Raw genomic sequence first — 21,662 nt, forward strand, 5'->3', positions numbered from 1 at the left:
CTAGTACAACAAATGGTGAGAAAGCATTATGGGTGTCCCGACGCCAAGGGAATGGAGCTGGAGGATGAAGGTCAGAAAGAAACATCCTTTTCTCACTGGGAGCGCCGCAACGCGAAGGACGAACTAATGGTTGGTTTGGGTGGGAATTTGCATTATACAGCAATCACGATGGCCTTGTTTGAGATTTAAGGTGGAAAAAAAAATCATATCTCCTGGTGATGAGTGTTACTTGGCTGTGGTACCAGGGTTATGTATCTGAGCTTTTTCAGAGTAAACCAAGTGCAATCAATAACTTTTTAAAAGTGATGTCTTCTTAAGAAACTAAGTCAAAAATATTTTCACAATTGCGTTCTTTACGGGTGTCAGCTCTTGCTGACTTATGTTTGCGGTTAGAGGAGATCTTTCTTTCTTTTGTTTCTCGCGGTGTTGGGTTGAAGCTGTGAGATGGAAATCCCTTTTTTACTGCTACTCATTTTCCTTTCAAATTTTAAACCTCTGTTGGTATTGGGTGAACTGTGTCGTGCAACAGTCCATATCGGATACGGCAAGGTCCTTTTTTGTGTAGTAGTTTCCATCAACAACACTTACAAGGGCACCTTGGTCTCTCGTGGTGAGAAGGATTGGGTCGTCAGAGCTTAAAGCCCAAGGTGTTGCCCAGAAGAAAAAAAAGAAAAAAAAAACATAACCGGTTCTTGGATTCTCGTACAATACGGGGGTACAATTAATTTGTACCACTTTTTTATTTTAAAATTTCGCAAAAGGTGAGAGCATTCGTAAAGAATACATGTGTTGAAAGATTAATATATGGATGTTTGGGATGTTACTTCCTTTAAGTAAAATTGGTTTGTTGCTTTTGTCCTCCCTGAACAAAGTCAGGTGCTAGGCTCTGATAATGAAACAAGTTAAACTATGACAGCATCAGATTTTTTTGTTTTTCCTTTTGCCTATAAAGGAAGGAATTTCATCACATTATACCTATATACTTGTATAATCAACCCCATGCCGACTGAAAAGAATCCTCTGTTGACTGCAGCTGCTTCGTCTGGTCTCATCGGTGTTGTTGCTGGAGCTTTTGGTGTACATTATCTTCGTGACCGCCTCACCGCTGCGAAGCTATCTTCATGGACAAGTGCAGTGCAGTTCAATCTTATTCATTCAGCAGCGCAGCTTGCTGTAATTGCTCTCTTAAATCGTGAAGATCCCCAAACCCCTGCAGCAAAACATCTTAACCGCGCATCTCAACTAATGCTTACTGGGACTGTGCTTTTTTCTGGCTCTATCTACGCTTTGTGTCTTGGTGTGCTACCCAAGGTTATGGGTCCTTTGACTCCCATTGGCGGTATATCACTGATGTTGGGATGGATTTCCGCTGCGCTTGCAGGCCTCTGATGAAATTCTTCGACGCTAAACTCTTCTTATCAACTGTATTAGGATTATAGGTATTTCTCGTTCTGAATGATAACAGGTATTTGTACCCCTCTATGGGATTCTAAAAGATGGGTTGAGATACGTTTTAGTATAGCATTTGTTCTTGTTTTCAGGGAGTTTGCTTCATGAGACCTCACTGCTGTGATGGTTAATGATGGAGTACCTATTTCTTCTTTGCGTCCTCCGTTGTTGTTGTTGTTTTTTTTTTGTGTGTGTGTGTGTGTGTGTGTTTCTGTTGTCTTTGTTAATACACCATCGTTATTAGAATGTACGTGGTAGGTATTAGACGGGGATTCCTTCACACATTACATAAATATATGTTCGGGGGCTTTATTACTTGTTTTTTTTTTTATGTGTGTGTACTGGTCAGTCTATTTTTTTTTCTTTACTTATTTGATCTCTTTTCCTACTATTCTTTTCTGTGGGTTGTGATTTCTCTTCTACAATCTACAATGCCTTTTTCTTTTTGCATTGTTGTACTTCTTTCCCTATACTTCTTGTAATACTATAACTCCCCTCCCCTCAAAATATACTCACACATTCTAGAGTGACACGAGTACAAGCTATAGAAGGACTGCAGAACGTAGACAACTGGTGATTGAACCGCAAAATACAAAAAAGGGAAAAGAAAAAAAAAAAACACACGCACACACAGAGGATCACATCGAGATATATATATTTATTTATTCCGTTAGATGCCACCAAAAACACTGACGGCGGACATGGACCCCATGCTGCAGGAGACATATCTGCAGGACGACGCGAAAGACTTTACGCCGTCCTCTCAGGCGCTGGATCAGTTTGAGGCACGACTCATCAGCGGCCAACCCGCCCACAGTAATCCCCCTTCACGGCGACAGGTCCTCCCCACACGGGGACTTCCCACCGCACACTGCAGCAATCATCAATTACACCACCAGCAGGGACAGCAACAACAGGTGAGAATCTCTAGGGCCTCTAACCCGTCCTTGCAGGGAGACAGCAGTTTAAGTCCAGAAGCTCAGGAACGATTGGATGATATTGAGGCAGTCCGCGCTCTGGGAAACGACGTCGATGAGGATGATGACTGATTTTATCTCTTTGTTGTTGTTGTTTTTTGTTCTCAATCGTAGGTATGAGTGATTTGCCGTGCTTCTTTTTTTTTTTTTTTTTATCCCTTCTATACACATACACTAATTATGTGTCTTTTTTTTTTTTTTTTTTTTATCCCTTCTATACACATACACTAATTATGTGTCTTGTTCATTGGAGTCTCAGGCAAAAAAAAAAAATTTTGGTATTTCTGTGGATGAGGTAGATTCTCCGACTCTTCCTTTGATCCTTCGAAGTTTGCTTGTTTTTATTTTTATTTTTTTTTTTGTATATGTAGACTAATGGAGAACGAAAATAATGAGGAATCTATTAGAATATTGGGAAAGAAAAAAAAAAATTCTGATATTTTCTCAATTGTTTACAAAATAAGTTATTTTATTTTCGTTTTTTTTTTTTTGTTTGTTCTCTTGTTTTTCTCACCTTCTTTTTCTTCTTGTTGACTTTATTTTTTTTTCCTTTTTCCTGATTTTTGCATTGTTTTTTTTTTTTTCTTGTTGTTGTTGTTGTTGATTTAGAGCAGGCTACTATTATATACAAAGCCCCAGGAATAGCCCTCATACTTTAGTATTGCTATTACCCTCACTTATTCTGAGTGAGTCTCTCTCTCTCTCCCTCTGTGTGTGTGAGTTTCTTTTTTTTTTCCTTTTAATCCTTCGATGGCACTCACACAACCTTTATCTGACCTTGCGTCACATGCTAATGCTTTGAAAGTAGTTCGTTTTGACCTCTTGGACATACTTTGCGAGCAAAAGGCGGTTTTATTGGCCTTGGAGGCAGAACGACAGAAGTTTATCCTGCATACCACTCATGCACGTGTTCTTGCATGCTTGCTAGAGAACGAGAAGCTGTTTCAGCAACTGTATCTCCAAAAAATTGATCTCTTCACTGATTCTAAATCTAAACATCGTGTAATCCATCATCATCATCATCTTCATCATCCTCATCATCATATATCTCATCACAAAAGTGGTTCTCAGAGAAGTGTAGTAGCCCATTTGGAGATATTGTCACCTCTAAGACGTTTGGATGCCGGTAAACACGAAGGCGTTGACAATTCTCTACATCCTATGAAAGATGGAATGGATGTTCTTGTGGTTCCACTTAACTCTGAATTTGAAATTGAGTGTTCCCTTGTTCTTCATGATGATGGAGATAACAGTGATAAGCTATGGAAAGAGCAGCAAAAACGATGTATGGATGGTATACACAGTATACCATTTATTTTAACCTATATATCCGGTGACGCATCATTATCTGATGAGAGCAATACTCTTGCTTATGCCCAATGTAGAAGAAGAAATGGTACTGGTATACAAATTGTACGATTTTCACGTATTTCACTTCATCTTGCCAAGGCAAGTTCTCATCATGTTCTTCTTGTCACTCATCCCCGCACACAGTACTGTGTTATTCAACCCTTGGAAGTTCCTATTTTAACTCTGGCACCACCAGTTATTACCATTGAGGAGCTACAGTATATTGATGTAAAAGATAAAAGTATTCAAATGCCTGCTCAAATAAGTGATATGGAGTTACGTTTACGAGTTTCTGTTAAAACAGATGATAATATTTCATGCATAGTGCTTACCTGTCATGAACAGCATCGAAATGGACAGAAATTCTATGTTGGGATATGTGAGATACGAGATGAAGAATGTAAAGAATATCGTATTGAGGATGGTCACTGGTGTTTTCATCATCAAATGCCGATGAGAACTAGTGGAACTCTTGATTCCGATGGGCGAATGGTACTTTTGGCAGAAGTAACATTGTCATCTATGCAACATCATGTATTTAAAGAAACATTTCAAGTTTCACCTTATAGAAGGAGAAAACCTAGTTTTCAGAGACGAGCTTTGTCTGCTGAAACATTACTACCAAAGGAAATTTCTATGCAAAAATCGTTTGCAAGTTCTGATATTAAAAAAAATTGGATATCAGGCGATTCAGAAAAGTATAGAGATACTAATAATCAAGAAGATGCCATGGGAAAGAGTTCATCACGTTTTCCTCCTGATGTGTCAACCGCTACATCAGACGTAAATATTCAAAATAACTCTACTGGAGGAAATGAAGATGCTGTACAAGTCTCTACTGGAAAAACAAATGAAAATAAAAGGAATGCTTTATTAAGTTCCTTTATCCTTGGTGATTATGGTCTACTTGCTGTTACTTCCAGAAATGGTAATTCCGTTGGTCATAAAATACCCCATCTTGTTTGGTTTACTCACTCTACAACTAATGCTATACGCAGTGATACTTATGTTTCTATTAAAGGACTACACGAGAGAATGCTCCAAGTAACCACTAATACTTGCAGTTCTGATTCTCAACTACGAGATTCAGAATGGAGATTGGAGCCCTGTTGCGATACTTCTCGAAAATGGCTGTTGCAGAATCCACGTGGTGGTTCTATAGTTCTCTCATCAAATAAAAATCAAACCCATTCTCTTGAGTCATGTTGCTTTTGTTGTTTCTTTCCACCTGCATTAAATTCTCCTACTAATGAAGATGTCATTGCCGAACAATTCTTCGTCGAAGGTTTGCAGTATCTCGTGCAACGATGGACTTCTGGTACGATCCTCTGCACAGATTCTATGGGTCAATCGCGTGTGCTTGTTAACGACAGTGTTGCTATTTCTCTGTGGAAACCAGGAGATGAAGAAGATACCAATCTTTTGGTATTTGCCCATCGTGGACGTCGCTTTTCTGTATACTCATTAAGTGATCAGGCAGTAGTTTTACATTCTAATCTTCAAGCGACGGATGATCATATTGATATTCCGGATGTAAAGGAGTATCGTGGTATTACTCCAGTGCTTGGTGGGAATTCAGTGGTGTTGTGGAGTTCCTTGGCAGTGGAGTTATTTTCACATGCACCTACGTGGACACGACGACTTCTTTACAAAATGGAATTTAAAAATACTGTTGTTATCTTGGCACTCTGCTCTGCGCAAAATATATCAGGAGTAGAAAGTGATAAAAACAAATCTACTTCAATGGTTTCATTTCTACTTTTATCTGATGGTAATATACTGGGACTTTCACTAGACGGCAATACTCAACTAATTGGGCGTTTACCTTCTGATGAATCTATTTCTTCACCGTCTCCATCATCATCTTCTTCTTCTTCTTCATATTCGTTGGGCATTTTGACTGTATCCCACTTGACTTGTCTCTCTAAACTCACAATGCGACACGTGATATTAAATGAAAAATCTGCTATTTGTGTCTGTGGATTTTCGGAGGACCACATTTTGCGACGTGCTTACGTATCTTAACAAAAAAAAAAAAAAAAAAAAAAAAAAAAAAAAACAAAAAAAAAAAGAAAACAACAACTGGTATTCAGTAAAACAAGATAAAGTGAAAAAAAAAAAGTAATAAGAAGGGAAAATCAAAATAAATTAATGGAAAAGTGGATTAACTCAGTCTTTGCTTGAAAATATATGTGCTTTTTTTTTGGTGTTTGTGTGTGTGTGTGTGTGTGTGTGTGTGTGTTTTGGGAAGGGATGAATTCTTTCTTTTTTTTTTCTTTCTATCTTTTTTTATTTTTCTTTTCGTTCATAATGCGTTTTTTTATAAGTGAATGTGTCTCTGATGGGTGTTATTTATTTCTTTCTTTCTATAATTTTCTTTCTTTTTCTTTCTTTCTTTCTTACGTAGTTGAAGATTCAGTAGATCTCTTGTCTCTAGAGTCTTCACATGCGTATACGAGAATGGACGATATTAGTTCAGTAGTAAAGAACTACTACACGGTGATTGGACAAAAGGATGATGATATCTTTGAGCTCTACAGAGACAATAAACATCTTAAACAGCAACTAAGTGAGTTGCGTACAGGTGAAGAAGAACGGGAAACAGAAAGGCGAACATTAAAACTCCTTGTTGTCGCTTTACAAACTGAAGTTCGTGAGAAACAGGCATTAATTGAAGCCCATCAATTAGAGAATACCGCTTTTCGTAAGGCCATCTATCAAGCACGGGAGGTTCTGCATATGCCATCGGAGTTCGATCATACCCCTGAGGATGTTATTAATACTTTTATTAATATCCATACAAAGTACTCGGATCTTTGTGGGCGTCAAACGGAATTGACTAAAGTTATAAATAATGTCTATTCCGATATGTGTCGTATGTTATTAGAGGAAGAAGAAAAACAACGACATGCTATCATAGATGCTTGTAATAGTACTCACCTTGTATTCGTTCGACTCTCTCAGTACACCAGGGAAGTTATTCTTGAAAAACAACACATGCGTGAAAAATATGAAGAAACTGAACGTAAATACTCGCATGAGGCGGAATTATCTGCGAAGAGAATGCAGGTGGAACATCGACAACAAGAACGTCTTATGGAAGAATGGCGAGAAAAGATAACATTTACTAACAGTCGAGTCATGCAATTAGAAGGACAAGTACGATCTGAACAAGCAGAGAAGGAGTTACTTTTAGAAGCGGCGTGTAGTCGTTTAGATTTAATGGTAGAAAGATGTTCCGATCTGGAACGTGTGTTATTAATGATATTTAGAACAGTGGGACGATGTACCAAAGAATTACAAAACACACAAACAGAAAAATCATCCTTACAATTAAAAATAGATAAACTACAACGTAATCTTAGTCGTGTGAGGAGTCAACTTCGATTAAACCATCAACCATCATCTCTAAATACATCTAATGCTAAGGATGGTGTACATGGTATGGTATCTCTTAGTGTAGATCAACATGAGGCTTTTCTCGTCCTTCAAAAAGAACATGAGGCTCTTAAAGTGGAATGGCGGAATTGTGTAGAGCGTGAACGTACATTACGGCAACAGACCACAACTTCCATTAAAAAAATAAAAACAGAACGGGATTCATTTAAAGCCACAGCTGCGGAATCCCAACGTCGTTGTTCTGTACTGGATGAGGCCCTACAACGTACACGTGCAGAGGTAAAACAACTCACAAATCAAGTCAAGCAACAGCAGGAATTACAGCAGGCACTTTCTAAAGAGGTGGAACGTGATGCTGTTTGTATTCGTAGTCTTGAAGGTTGTAAACGTACACTTGAAGAGGAAAAGACGGTACTTACAACTCGTTTAAATACACTTCAAGAATTACATGATTCTCAGTTTCAACAACATCAGCAATATATAAAAGAGAAAGAGGAAATGTGGGCTGCTGCAGAACGTGCAGCATGTGAACATATTTCATCTCTTGAACAGCAACTTGACTATGAAAAGGCTGGATTTCTACATGAATTACAGGAATGGACACAAGCATTAGATGATATGCGCAGTAAACTTGCAGCTGCTGAGAGTGAGCGTGATCGTGAAAAGATGCTGCGTGGAATGCTACAGGAGCAGTGTCGAGAAGAAGAGAATTTACTAAGGAATCTCATGACAGATGATCACAAAGCTACAATTGAGGCACTACAGGCTAAAGTTAATATGCTGGAGTCTGCTTGCAAGCGTAGTGCAGTAGTGATTGCAGAACTCCGTGAGGCAACACATCGAAATACATAAATGAAAGAATAAGAGATGGTGATGATGATCCTTCATTATTAGATAGATAAATATATATATATATATGCATGTGAATCACCTTCTTTCTTTGTATGTATGTATGTGTGTTGTTGTTCACTGTACAATAATTGCTTTTACTCTTAAGGGAGAAAGAAAGAAAGAGGAGGATATTTTTGTGAGGTATCTCTTAGTAGATACACTCGTTTCATTTTTAACTATTATTATTGTTACCGCTACTATCCTTCTCCTATATATCCTCTTTGAGTTTTTTTTTTCTTCTTTTATATTTTCCTTTTTTTTCACACTTTCTCCTTAGAATCACACCGAGCATCAGAGGGTAGTAGTCGTATACTGGTAAATAGTAAATAATAGTAAATAGTAACAAGTACTATTAGCAACAACCATGGAAGACGTGGAGCGGCTGGTGGAGAAGGAAGAAACGGACATGCAGGCGAATGTCCCTGCAATCCCCACATTTGAAGCGATGGGACTAAAGCCGGAGTTGTTGCGAGGAATGTACGGCTATGGCTACACCACACCTACAGCTATTCAGAAACGTTTTATTGCCCCTTTTGTGCAATCACGTGATCTGGTGGCGCAGGCCTCCTCTGGTTCTGGTAAGACTTCTGCGTTTTGTATTTGTTTACTGCAGGTGTGTGATCCAACACTGCGGGAAACGCAGGGACTTGTGCTCAGCCCAACACGTGAACTCGCCCTACAAACACAAGACTTGTGTAATAATATTGGACATCACATGGGCATTGCCGCCTATGCGTCTATTGGCGGTAAAAGTGTGGATGAAGATGTGCGGCGGTTAGAAGGTGGTGTTCATATTGTCTCCGGCACACCAGGGCGAGTTTTTGATATGATTAAAAGACGACATCTGCGGGTTAATCATCTCCGTACACTTGTATTGGATGAAGCGGATGAAATGCTTGGTAAAGGATTTAAAGCACAAATACATGATATCTATCGAATGATTCCACCATTGCAGGTTGTTCTGGTCTCCGCCACTCTACCAGTCGATGTGTTGGATATGACGGAGAAATTCATGACGGAGCCGGTGCGTATTCTCGTAAAGCGGGATGAAATTACCGTGGATTCTATTATGCAATACTTTGTAGCGGTAGATGAGGAGAAGAATAAGTTTGATACCTTGTGTGATCTTTATGATACTCTTACGATTGCCCATGCAGTGATTTTTTGTAATACGCGTAAAAAGGTAGAGCAGTTGGCAAAGAAAATGACAAAGGAAAAGTTTTCAGTCAGTTCTATGCATGGAGATATGCCACAAGCAGAGCGGGATGAGATTATGCGGAATTTCCGTGAGGGTAAAAGTCGTGTTCTCATCTCAACAGATCTCTGGTCTCGTGGTATTGATGTGGAACAGGTTTCGCTGGTGCTGAATTACGATTTGCCCTTTTCACGTGAACAGTATATTCACCGTATTGGCCGTACAGGACGAATGGGCCGTAAAGGATTGGCCATCAGTTTTGTCAAGCATGATGAACTGCGGCTTCTGCGTGATATTGAGCAGTTTTATGCTACGCAGATAGAAGAACTACCAGCAAACATTGGGGATCAATTTTAGGCGAAGAAAGGTGGGGGGGAAAAAAAAAATAAACAACAACAACAACAGCAGCAGCAGAGTGAAGAAGAAGAAGAAGAAGATGAGGATAAGGAAGAAAATGAATAAATGAAATGAGCAAGTCTCTCTGTGTGGTAGCAGGAGATTATGGATGTTGAAAGAGAAAGAGAGAGAATGGTGGGAAAAATGTAAAGAAGATTTTTTTTGTATCTTCTTAAAGTAAAATAAAAGAGAAGAGTGAGTGGCGGCGATCAATCACAAACCGGGAGATATAGATAGAGAGAGAAAGAGAGAAATACAAGATGATCGGAAAGAAAACAGTGTGTTTAGCCTTGTTGTTTTGTTTGGTTTTTTTTTTTTTTTATTCTATTCTATCGCTTCTTTTTTCGTCCTCTTCGCCTCACTTACTCTAACTTTTTCGGTTAAAACAACAACAACAACAACAATGATGATGGTGATGAGGAAGGAGACAGAGAAAGAGAGAAAGAAAGAGTGTGACCAATCAAAATAGGTGACCCCTTGTTTTTATTTTTGTAAATAAATGGAGAAGAACTCTCTTTTTTAAATTGACAGTTTAATTTACATGTTTTCTTGTAATGTAATAATAGTGTCTTGTTTTTTTTTTTCCTCTTTCTTTCTCCTTCTCTTCCTCATTTCTTTTTTTTTTTTACTTTGCTGTGTCCCTTTTATTTATTTCGCTACAATAGTAAACACCAATATTATATATATATATATATATATATATATATATATAGTGTATATATATATACTATTACATGCATACGTGTGCGAAAGAATGGAAGAATCGACGCGTGATATAGATTGTACCACTCGACTTCTCCCACCGAAGGGTAAAGATAAAGATGGTATGATGTTAGGCAAACAAATACCCAGCGGCAGTACTAACTCCTGCAGTGAATCCTCTGAGGATTACTCTAACGTCTCCGCCTCTGAAGATGTGGATGAGGAAAGAGCAGAGCGGCAGGCACTTCTCTCTGGTAATAATTACAATGCGGCAAAAGACCCATATGCGGAGTTGATTGCTAGCGCTATGGAAGTGCGTCGTCGCGTTCACTCCGCGAATGAAGTGACCGCCCGTCTTCGCGAGATCTCACGGGGAATGGCAAAACGCATGCAAGAACAACAAGAAGGAAAAGAAGAAGAAGAAGAACGGGAAGATCAACAAAGTATGCGAAATGCAGAGAAGATGTCGAGAGAGGAATTATACCTTGAGTTCGAGGAGGAGTTCACATCTGCATTGGAGACTTTACGAACAATGCAGTTTTTCGGTGTATTATCCGATATGGACCGAATGTCTATGGCTGTTACTCGAGCCGCATTCCTCACATCACGCCGGAATTTAATCAGTATTCAAGAGAATCAACACAATCATTTAACTCGACTTCTCTTCACAGCATGGAGACAGCAATTTCAACTACGACAGGATATTCGTCGGCGAGAACAGGGAATGTTGGTTTCTCACGACTATGATGGACCGTCAATGGGAGAAGTAGGGATGAAAGAAGATGCGGCCCGACCGGCTTTTGTATTTCCAATGGCTGAGAGTATAGGAGGATTTGGTCAATGCGGGGAAACAGATGACTTTGAGGAACGAGATCACATGGCAGCCTTGTATGGTCTTCATAAGACTTTACAACGGATTGTGGCTATGCAGAAGGAACGATTGCGGTGTCTTGTGGAAGAAACCACGGGATCTTCAGAAAATATGATGAATGGTTTAAATCGTAATAATAAACATAGTAGTCCTTCTAAACTCTGTGATAATGGATGCTGCTCTGTTTTGTGATGGTCTATTGATAATATATCTTTCTAGATCTATCTATCTATCTATATGTATTTTTCTCTCTCACACACAGAGAGAAAGAAAGTGAGGGGTAAAGATGGGTATATGGACTTCCATTACATACATACATACATAAAGCAATTTCTAAATAATGATCGTCAAGACGGAGCGAAAAAAAAAAAAAAGTAAAAAAAGAAAGAGAAAAAAAAATACCCTTGAATAATTTCTTGTGGTAATTCTTTTTTTGTTTTCTCATTTGGGCCTGTGTACAATTATGGAAAAAAATGTCAATATTGAAACAATAAAGCGATACAAAACACATACATTCGTAATTCTACTCTCTGATTATTGTTTTTTTATTTATTTATTTACTGTAATTCTATTTGCTACTAATGTGTTTTTTATATATATTTGACTTTACGGTTCAACTGGTATTGCTCTGTTTGCGTTTCTTTTTGTCGTTGTTGTTTTTTTCTTATGAGTACACATACATACATACATACATGCATACATACATAAGGTGTCTCTTTTTTTTTGATGATGTTCGTCTGATTGCCTTTCTTTCTTTCTTTTTTCATTTGCTTTTCAGAGTCAACCCCTTGGGTCATTATTTTCGTTTTTTTTTTTTTTGTTGTTGTTGTTGTTGTTTGCTTGAATGTTCGTTTCTTTGCTTTCTTCTCTTCTCTTCTCTAACTGTATCCATCATCCCCCTCTCAGAGTTCGTAATTGTGTGTTGTTTTTTTTTTTTGTTGTTTTTTCTTTTCTTCTGTTTGGGTTTTTTACTCTTCATATGGGGAGTTTAACCTAAAAGTAAACAGTAGACATATTTGTGTGTTTTTATTATTGTTATTATTATTAGTAGTAGTAGTATTCTTACTATTTACTATGATTTCTCTTTATTTCCTGTGTATGATATTAACAGGCGGAGAAAAGGGAAAGAGAAAAGAAAGAGAGAGAGGAACAAATACATGTATGGATACAATTTCTTTTACTTGGAAATGAAATAAATACATAAATACATAAAAGAACGAGAAACATGGAAGGAGACCACCGAATATGCATGTAGGTGATATTTAGAAGAAAAAAATAACACGATTCCACCAAAGTGAAATGGTATTGTATCTAAAGATACGTAAATATGATCAATAATACCGTCATTTTTGTTGTTATTGTTATTATTATTATTATTCTTGTTGTTGCTGTTATTGTTCTTGTCTTTCTATAGACTCAATGATTCTCTTGTCATTTCCTCTGTTTATTTCCAGTGGTTCTTTTTTTTTTATTTATTTTTCTCCTTTTTCTTTTTCTTTTCTCTCTCTCTCTCTCTCATTATAGTAGGAGAAGAAACCCTCCTAAAGAAAAGAGGTGTAGATAAGATGTCTCTTCTCCAAATGGATATAAATATACAACTGTTAGGGGCATGTGAAGATGTTGGAAATGTACTCATTTCTGAGGATCTGCACAGCATTGAATTTGTTCTTCACAACAGTAAGAACTCAATGATGTGGCCGCAGCCCGCAGCAGTCCCTTCTGTAGCCGAAACTGAAAATAATAATAATAATAATAATAATAATAATAATAATAATAATAATAATAGTGATAGTGATGTGGTATTTGGTGAACCCCCAACTCTAGTTGAGCGGGCGATTGGACCATCTCTCTTCTTTTATGCCCCTCTTGGGGGTCGAATCTCAAAAGAGTGCCGAACACTCCTTCGACGTGGACTCATTCGTCTCTTCACACATCAGTTGTTATTACTACTCTCACACAGTAAAGTAAATGCGTCAACAGAAACACAGAGTAGGGATCCTACCAAGGATAATAATAGTAGTAGTAGTAGTATTAGTATGAGTGATTCCTTTGTTTTTCTTGAAAGATCTTCCAATAGTGGAAAAGCGGAAATAGCAAATGTACATTGGACACCGCAGATGTTGAAGTTTCTTCTTCATTGTATGTCTCCTGATATACTTCAGTTTACAGCCCGTCTTCCACAATCAATGACTTTAATTCCATTTGTAAAAGATATGAAATCTTTATTTAAATCTGAAAAGGTACTCGATACTCTTAAAGGTATTCATACAGAAAAGACATATCAACTTCTTTTTACTTTTAAACGAATGGAAATAGTTCGACAAAGTTTACATGATGAACATACAGCAGATCGCCTGGCATCTATACTTTTTAATTCTTATTTAAAGCCGGCAGAGGCGATGAGAGACGCCGGTGGTGAATCCCTTCAACCTCCCTTATCACAACTCTGTGATGCGGTGGACTGTTATCAACGTGCACTGCTGTTGGCACAACGTGGACTTCTCTATCCATACAATCATGCACTTCGACCACCGCCGTCATTAGAAGATCGTATTACTAGTGATCTGGCAAATCATAATAGTAGTAATAATAATGATAATGATAATGATGATATAGATGATGAATATATGCCACTTTCAGAAGAAGGTGGAGTTGATACCATTCATGATATCACACCAGGGAATCGTCATTTAAATGTTCTCCTGCGATTACAGAATAGTCGTGTTAGCCGTAATAGTAGTACTACTAGTAGCAGTATTAATAATAATAATAATACTAATAATAATAATAGTACTAATAGTAGTACTAATAATAATAGTATTGATGGAATGGAGGAGATAAATGCTTTATATGAGGATCCTTTACTAGCAAGTGGACGTGTTGTATTTCCCTATGCACATGTATTAATGCATGTATGGTATTCACTTCACCGACAGTTAATCATTGCTGCTGCCAACGCAGCCCAAACACTTCTCATGATGATATCAACAACAAAACCAACCGTTCATAATAATAATGAATCTCGCCAAAAAGTATTTATGGGAAAAGAATTGCAGCAACGACAACTTCGAGCTGCCCGCTGGTGTGGACGAGTATTACCTTTATTACAACGTTTACGTAAATGGTGGAATGACTCACATGAAGACTCCGATGCCCACAGAAGAGAATGGCTGTGGTTGCAGTCTATGCAATTTAAAGTACTTCTTCGTCGGGCTAAACTATTACGTCTGGCGGGATCTCTTGAGGAGAGTCAGCGGTCTCTAGAGGAGGCGGAGCAGCAATTTCACACACAATCTTCACCAATGCATGTGCCTTTGTGTTTTCACGGCTGTGATGAAATGCGGGAGGCACTCTTGCGGGATGTGAAGACACAACTCACATTGGAGAAAACGGCTCTTCGTGATGAATGGAAACAAGGGGGTGGACTAGTTTTACGTTTGTAAATACTATACTGTGGGGTGTGTGGGATGATAAATCATATCCACATGGAACTGATTATGTCTTTTTTTTTCTTTTGCTTATTATTATTATTATTATTATTATTATTATTATTATTATTATTATTTCTGTATTGTCCTTAAGTCACTGTTTGTTTTTGTTGTTGTTGTTGTTTTTTTTCTTTTTTTTGTTTTTTGTTTTATGTGTTTATTCTTTGACTTTGTATTTTTTGTTTTCTCTATTAACATATTCATATTTCTTCTCTATTTCTCTATTTCTCTTTCTATATATATATATATATATATATATATATATCACTTTATAAATAACAGCGAAGAGGAGGAGGAGGAATGGATCGTCTGGCGCAGTTTCAGGCGGCCTCTGGTCTCCCGCTGCTCGGCGGTGTGCCGCCCCCTGGCAGCAGTCCAAACAACTTTAGTTGTGGAGATCCACTCAATCAACATAATAATCCCACTCTCGTCTCCGTCACAGAACCCCCATCACAGCAGGATATGGAGGCAGCACAGATGTTGGATGACTTCTATAAACTCGTAGAGGATGCGGGAAAGTCTATAGAAAATCTCACTACCCTCACACGTCATATCATCGCCACCCACTCAGAGATTATGAGTACAGTAGATACATTAAAGTGTAATAGTATGCGTGCGGAGGTGGAGGAATTGGAAAATCAAGTTAATGATGCGGCTCGGACATCTAGTCAATTAGTAGACACAATGAAAAAGGTAACAGATAAATTAAAGGAAAATCCTGAAAAGGAAAGTCAATTCATTGGTGTTGTTCGTATTCAGGAGAATCAAAGACGGTTTATACTTCAGAAACTCACGGAGGCAATGGATACATATCAGAAACAACAAACTCTAGCAGAGAACCGGTACCGCAAGCAAACAGAACGACAAATAAAGATTAAATACACAAACCCAGATGGATCTGCTATTGATGATGATACGGCAAAAGAACTTGCCTTGGAAGTACTTGAAAATAACGCTACAAGTGCTATTTTTCAACAAAGTAAAGATGTTTTAGCTCAAATTATTGAAACGAGAAATGATATTTACCGTATTGAACAATCTATGCGATCTTTAAATCAACTTTTTAATGATTTGGCTTTTCTTGTACATGAGCAAGGAGAAATTATGGATGTTATTTTAAAGAATATCGAGAATGCAACTCGTTATGTGGAAACTGGTCGTAAAGAACTTAAAAAGGCTCGTAAATATCAAAAACGTAGTAGAAAGAAACTTTGTTGCTGTGTAGTGTTGGTGGGTATTATCCTCATTTTAATTATTGTCGCTGTCGTTTTGGGGCTTAAGGTTTAAAATTACGAAAAAGTATAGAAAAAGAAAAGAAAACGTTCTATACGTTTTTCTTCTTCTTCTTCTTCTTCTATCTGTGTATTGTTTCTTTTTTTTTTCTCTGTATACCTGTGTATGCTCGTGTGTTCGTTAGAGAGAGAGAGAAAGAAAGAAAAAGAGAACGCTTCGAATATCAACTGTGCTTTTTTGCTTTTTTTTTTACTGATGTTGTTTTTGCTTACTGCTTATATATATATATACATATGTATATCCTCTTTGTGTTGTTTTCCATCATATATATGTGAGCTTGTCATTATACCCGTGTGGAGAGGAGAGGTGTCGATCTGTTTCTGCGAGAAGTGTACATGGAAAAAAAAAAAAAAGAGAGAGAGAGAGAGAGAGAGAGTGAGTGATGAATAAAAGAAAAAAGGTGGCCTGTAGACGAACAACGAGAAGAAAAAGAAAAAGAAGAGAAATTCTGCAGAATACAAAAAAAAGTAAAGAAAAAGTGGTGGTGAAAGGTGTGATTTTGCGAGAAAAGTTGTTGAACAATTTCTCAATGTAATAGTTTTGTTGTATTTACATTGCGTTGCAACCCATATAAACAAGGACAATAAATGAGAAAACAAAAAAGAAAAGAATGATTTTTTCTCCTTCTTCTTCTTATGTTTTGCTGTTATTTCCTTTCTTCTTGTAAGAAGGAAATAAATATATATTTATTTATATACTTATATATATGCATATATATGTGTGTATATGTGCGTTTTGTTCTTCCTTGTAAATGGAATTCTCTGTTATTTTTCTCATATCTGTAGACGTGTATAGAGAGGGATTCATCCATGCTGTAATGTGTATATCTTTCTTTCTTTCTTTCTTTTTCTTTATTCTTTCTTATTCATATTATTTCTCTTTAGCCTGCAGTTACCGCAACAGAACACATAGCGGGGTGGGTAGTAGTGAAGAAGAAAAAAAATACAGGTGAAGCAGCAGTAGAAGTATATTGCTCTCTCTCTCTCTCTCTTTTCTATCTCTCTCTTAGTCCCCTTGTGAGTGTGAGTGAGTGAGTGAGTGTGTTAGAGAGAGAGGGTAAAAGGAAATAAAGATAATATTATTATTATTATTTATTTATTTATTTATTTATTTAGGGAAATGATGAAACGCGCTCTTCATTCACTTGTGCCACGTTCAGTGATTCGTAGTACCCCATCCTGTCGTGCGACTGTTGTTTTTCAACAAGACTCCGTTATATATATGAGCCGTCGTGGTATCTTTTCCTATCTTCGCCCCAAAGCCCAGCATGTGAAGGTGGAGGATACGTTATTTGATAAACAAACCGTTCATTACACCGGCACAATATTTGGTTTCTCCGCAGATGCCGTTGTCTTTTACGCAAAAACCGGTGCTGCTGTTTTAGCCGTTTTTGTAGTAGTGACATTATTTCTAAAAGGATATGCCATGCTATCACGATTTAGTTTGGCCACTGTGGCTCGATTGGGATTTATGAGTGGGTTTATCTCTAGTGCTGTTTTGTATACAGTTCTCTTAGCCGTTGTGCGGCGGTTTAAAATAAATCCAAATGCCGTTTATAATCAATCCATTGCACTTGTAATGCGAAATGAAAGAGTTATCCAACACCTTGGCTCTCATCCACGCACAGGCGATTTCAAGGCGTATTGTGAAACCGGTGGATTTCGACTTCCACTGGTTCGTCGTATTCGCAGTGGATCATATGAACTTTCCGATTTATTGGGATTAAAACCTCGAAAAATGCAAATGATGTTTATTTTACGAAATCCTGTGAATGGACGGGAGGGTCTTGTTACCTGTGATGTGCGGCGAGAGACGACGGGGTTTATGACGTCCTCCAACACATTTAAATCTTTAGCCGTCACGTTAACAGACACTTCACGTTCAGCAGAAACACAAACGGTTGTCGTGATTGGTCGACCGGAAGATGTGGTTTACCGTGGCCTGATGAATCTCTAGAAGCGAGAAATCTATCGCAATTATAATAAAGAAAAAAGAAAAAGAAAAAAGATTCACATTACACACACATATATATATATATATTATATATATATAATATTTCTGCACATACCTAGACATATGGTATGAAAAAAAAAGAAAGCAAAAAAGAAAAAAAAAAGAATCAATTCATCCGTGTGTTTTGGCGTTTGTATGGTTTGGTTTTTTTTCTTTTTCTTTAATGGGGGATGATCTTCATATATATATTGAATCTCTACATGGACGCCCCCTCGTATAGTATCCGTCACATATTGCATATCTTTTTCTTTTTATCTTATCTTCGTGTTCCCTGTTTTTCCACTGATTGGACTTTATATCTTTTTTTTTAATTTCTTCTTCTTTCTCTTTATTGGGAGGAGGGGTAGAAAAGGGTGAAGAAGTGAGAAAAAAGAAAAAAAAAGATGGTACAGGTGTAGGAATGGAAAAGAAGGAAGGTGAATGGGAGGAGAAAACGAAAGACTGAGAAAGAAAGAAAGAAAAAACAAAAACAAAACAATGAGAGAGTAAGGGAACTCTTCATTATGTGATGATATGGTGATAGGATTGTAATTTTCTCTCTATTTCTATTTATTTATTTCTCTCTCATTATTGAACATATGTATCGTTCTTTACTACATTCTTTTTTTTCTTCGTTTTCTCTTTTAATTTCATACATGATTTCTTTTATATATATATATATATATATGTGTTTTTATTTTTTTTTCTTTTCTTCTTTTTATTTTATCTCTTTAGGTTTTTTCTTTACATATATGAGAAAAAGAAGTACGTGTTAACAATTAGGCATTCAAGAGAAGAGTCATGTACACCACATCTAATGAGGAAGTTGGGATGTGGACAAGTGTAAATCCTCTGCGACTGCAGTTGGTCTGCCAACAGCTGCGATGTCCCTATGATTTACCGTTGGAAAAAAAACATCACCGTCGAAGAATGAACCCTTCATGGTTTTCTTCCCTTCTTAGCGGTTCCCATACATCATCGGCGGAAAAAATAGATATAATCCCCCATACAAACATGGCACTTGTTAATATAGAAGAAACAAAGAAGGAATCATCTCAGGATGAAGTTTCTACTATGATATCACCACCAATACCGGCAAACACTGTACAGGAGAGAGAGGAAGAGTATAGAGAAGAAGAAGGATCCAATATGATCCCACTTCAACCCATATATAATGAGGAAAAGGAATCTGAATTGTTAAAAGGGAATTCTAATAAAGATATGAGAAGTTCTGTAAGGAATTCCCCTGTTCAAATTGGTAGAGTTTCTTTATCCTCTGATGAAATAAATAAATCACCTTTGGTGCGTTCCCCGAGGGAAAATAGAGAATCCAAACATGATATTCTCGAAAATGATCATAGAACTTGCGGTGTAGATGTTGATACTGACAATGACGATAATAATGATGATAATAATAATAATAATAATAATAATAATAATAATAATAATAATAATAATAATAATAATAATAATAAGGAAAATAAAGAAAATGATAAATTTGAGGATGATAAGATTGTGAATATACACAGCAGCAGCAGCAACAACATAGAATCTAATACTTTTGAAAAACTTTTATCGGATACAGTGGAACGTTTATACACCAAATTACAAGGTACTGCGCTGAAGGTAGTTGCTGTAGATGATCTAAATCAACAACTCCTTGAAAAGATACACCCTATAGAGTTAGATAATACTGTGAACGATAAGACTGAAATGGCCCTTCACTTATATTCACTTAAACGTCAAGTGGAGATTTTAAAAAAAACTTGGGATGAACAGGAATTTCATTATTTGGCAAGTGAAGATCATTCTGTAAAGCGTCGTAGTGAATCCTCTAAGCCATCACGTGTGGAAATCATACGAGCCTATGAAGAACCACCGGTGCCGTATAAAAAACCTCCCTTCACACCTGTGGATTATAAAAGGAAATCCATACGATCTCATGATGTAATAAGTTCTCCATCCAGTACTGAAAACAGGAGTAGTAACAGTTCATACAGGACGAGTTCTCATTCAACCTTATTATCTTCAAAAACGAAAACTTCCTCTTATGATAGATCTTATTCCACTTCTTATATTTCTTCTGTGGCCACCTACTCGGATGATTTTGAGGATGAATAAATGAATGAATGAATGAATGAAGAAAAAGAAGAAATGATATTCTTTCTTTTTTTTCACTTCGTTTTTATGCATCTTACACTGGCCCTCTGTTATCGCAGTGGCTATTTTCCTCTCTAGTTCTTTCAGTTGTAAACACTTTATCACCATTGTAATATAAAAAAGGAACTCTGCATGTTTTTTTGGGTATCGATTTGCAAACAGAGAAGTCTTCTTTTTATTTTTACCACTTTATTACATCTATTGAGAAATGCATTTATATTTATATCAATACTTTTCGTTGCATAGTGGGTTCCTCATTCTAACGATTCCATGTGGTTTGGTACTCACACGAGTTATTTTATTATTATTATTATTTATTGAGATACGAGTGACTCCTTGAAGTTCTTTTTCAATGTTAGGGCATGTGGTGTGTGTTTTTTTTCTCTTTCTCCCGTTTTAAGTGTAGCCAATTGAGTCATGGATGCTGTGGATTAAAAGATTTATTGTTGTAGTAAATCCTCTTTGAAGAGATACTACCGAATATGACAAACACAAGAAACAGGAACCACTGCAGTGTATTTCCTACACATTGTACAGTTACTGTAATGGTGAGATAAGATATCTTGAGAAGATAAGTGTATTCTTATTGATCCCCCGCACGTCATTGACTCTATTCTGCTACTATACACTCTGGTTGTCAAACCATTTATCAGAAAGAACTAGACCCTTCTGCTTCATGTAAACACTACACTTACTCCCATCTATACAAGAAACAAAGGGTCGCACTAGGTGTTCATAATATAAATAACACCAATCAACTATGACACAAATATACATCAGTGTAATACGCTCGTGAGATGTTAAGTACACACCAACATCAGCCATTCCAACCAATCAAAACCCACAAAAGACACATTTCTACCCAGTCGTTCTGCGGGTCTGCTCTTGCCCTGCTCTGTACTGCGCTCCTCACTCTTTTTTCTCTCTCTTCCCTTCTTTGCTTCTTGTTTCTTTCTCTACTGTAGAAAGCATTCATTATATGCCACAGCAAGCTAACAAATTGAGTGTCCGCACACCCGCCACAGTGTGCCAGTCACTGTACGTGATGCCGATGCTTCTCCTGCTGTTGTTTCTGTGCTGCGCCAGTGTGTGTGTTGCGCAGAAGGACGGCGGCGTGCAGTCGACTGGTGTTGTGCGGGAGTTGCCCCGCAAGGGACAGAGTGGTGTGCAGGCGTACACCGTCGCCACACAGAAGAAGAACGACAAAGAGTGGAAACTGATACGCATTGAGGCGTTCACGAAGGACTTGGAGGACAAATCGAAGTACTGTACGAAAGCTGGTCAGGAGGTCATTGATTTTGATGGTAAAAAGGCCAAATGTGAAGAAGCAGAGGTCCTCACTGATGGAAGGTGCAGGGAATATATCAACAAAATTATTCCTGCTGCCATCAAACTGCACAGGGATCGTCTGCTTGTACAACCCCATAAAGGCAAAATAATCGTGCCCGAACTTGAAGATGAAGGCCTCTGTGGGAAATTCACTGTACCCGAAGAGCACC

At 37.5% G+C, this 21,662-nt stretch overlaps 11 protein-coding genes across 11 annotated transcripts; all 11 read left to right on the forward strand.

Moving 5' to 3' along the window:
• Positions 1-999: 999 nt before the first annotated feature.
• TM35_000113510 (uncharacterized protein) lies at positions 1,000-1,389 on the forward strand (the record flags this gene model as incomplete). Its single annotated transcript, XM_029025060.1, has 1 exon — positions 1,000-1,389. One exon carries the CDS (start codon positions 1,000-1,002, stop codon positions 1,387-1,389), a length of 390 nt encoding a protein of 129 aa, XP_028883883.1.
• Positions 1,390-2,123: 734 nt separating this feature from the next.
• Positions 2,124-2,498, forward strand: TM35_000113520 (uncharacterized protein; the record flags this gene model as incomplete). Its single annotated transcript, XM_029025061.1, has 1 exon — positions 2,124-2,498. One exon carries the CDS (start codon positions 2,124-2,126, stop codon positions 2,496-2,498), a length of 375 nt encoding a protein of 124 aa, XP_028883884.1.
• A 678-nt stretch (positions 2,499-3,176) lies between these two features.
• TM35_000113530 (uncharacterized protein) lies at positions 3,177-5,801 on the forward strand (the record flags this gene model as incomplete). The annotated part of the gene is made up of 1 exon (XM_029025062.1): positions 3,177-5,801. One exon carries the CDS (start codon positions 3,177-3,179, stop codon positions 5,799-5,801), a length of 2,625 nt encoding a protein of 874 aa, XP_028883885.1.
• A 435-nt stretch (positions 5,802-6,236) lies between these two features.
• Positions 6,237-8,027, forward strand: TM35_000113540 (uncharacterized protein; the record flags this gene model as incomplete). The annotated part of the gene is made up of 1 exon (XM_029025063.1): positions 6,237-8,027. One exon carries the CDS (start codon positions 6,237-6,239, stop codon positions 8,025-8,027), a length of 1,791 nt encoding a protein of 596 aa, XP_028883886.1.
• Positions 8,028-8,430: 403 nt separating this feature from the next.
• TM35_000113550 (ATP-dependent DEAD/H RNA helicase) lies at positions 8,431-9,618 on the forward strand (the record flags this gene model as incomplete). The annotated part of the gene is made up of 1 exon (XM_029025064.1): positions 8,431-9,618. The coding sequence occupies one exon, from the start codon at positions 8,431-8,433 to the stop codon at positions 9,616-9,618; it is 1,188 nt and encodes a 395-aa protein (XP_028883887.1).
• Positions 9,619-10,411: 793 nt separating this feature from the next.
• TM35_000113560 (uncharacterized protein) lies at positions 10,412-11,422 on the forward strand (the record flags this gene model as incomplete). Its single annotated transcript, XM_029025065.1, has 1 exon — positions 10,412-11,422. The coding sequence occupies one exon, from the start codon at positions 10,412-10,414 to the stop codon at positions 11,420-11,422; it is 1,011 nt and encodes a 336-aa protein (XP_028883888.1).
• Positions 11,423-12,795: 1,373 nt separating this feature from the next.
• TM35_000113570 (uncharacterized protein) lies at positions 12,796-14,673 on the forward strand (the record flags this gene model as incomplete). Its single annotated transcript, XM_029025066.1, has 1 exon — positions 12,796-14,673. The coding sequence occupies one exon, from the start codon at positions 12,796-12,798 to the stop codon at positions 14,671-14,673; it is 1,878 nt and encodes a 625-aa protein (XP_028883889.1).
• Positions 14,674-15,018: 345 nt separating this feature from the next.
• On the forward strand, positions 15,019-16,005 carry TM35_000113580 (putative target SNARE; the record flags this gene model as incomplete). Its single annotated transcript, XM_029025067.1, has 1 exon — positions 15,019-16,005. One exon carries the CDS (start codon positions 15,019-15,021, stop codon positions 16,003-16,005), a length of 987 nt encoding a protein of 328 aa, XP_028883890.1.
• A 1,125-nt stretch (positions 16,006-17,130) lies between these two features.
• On the forward strand, positions 17,131-17,967 carry TM35_000113590 (uncharacterized protein; the record flags this gene model as incomplete). The annotated part of the gene is made up of 1 exon (XM_029025068.1): positions 17,131-17,967. The coding sequence occupies one exon, from the start codon at positions 17,131-17,133 to the stop codon at positions 17,965-17,967; it is 837 nt and encodes a 278-aa protein (XP_028883891.1).
• Positions 17,968-18,804: 837 nt separating this feature from the next.
• Positions 18,805-20,124, forward strand: TM35_000113600 (uncharacterized protein; the record flags this gene model as incomplete). The annotated part of the gene is made up of 1 exon (XM_029025069.1): positions 18,805-20,124. The coding sequence occupies one exon, from the start codon at positions 18,805-18,807 to the stop codon at positions 20,122-20,124; it is 1,320 nt and encodes a 439-aa protein (XP_028883892.1).
• A 1,018-nt stretch (positions 20,125-21,142) lies between these two features.
• On the forward strand, positions 21,143-21,661 carry TM35_000113610 (surface protease GP63; the record flags this gene model as incomplete). Its single annotated transcript, XM_029025070.1, has 1 exon — positions 21,143-21,661. A coding segment is annotated over one exon (519 nt), but the record flags the coding sequence as incomplete, so codon positions are not given.
• Between the last annotated feature and the right edge of the window lies 1 nt (position 21,662).

This window comes from Trypanosoma theileri, assembly GCF_002087225.1.
Source record: "Trypanosoma theileri isolate Edinburgh chromosome Unknown TM35_Tth_11_V1, whole genome shotgun sequence".
In the NCBI taxonomy this organism is placed as follows: Eukaryota; Euglenozoa; class Kinetoplastea; order Trypanosomatida; family Trypanosomatidae; genus Trypanosoma; species Trypanosoma theileri.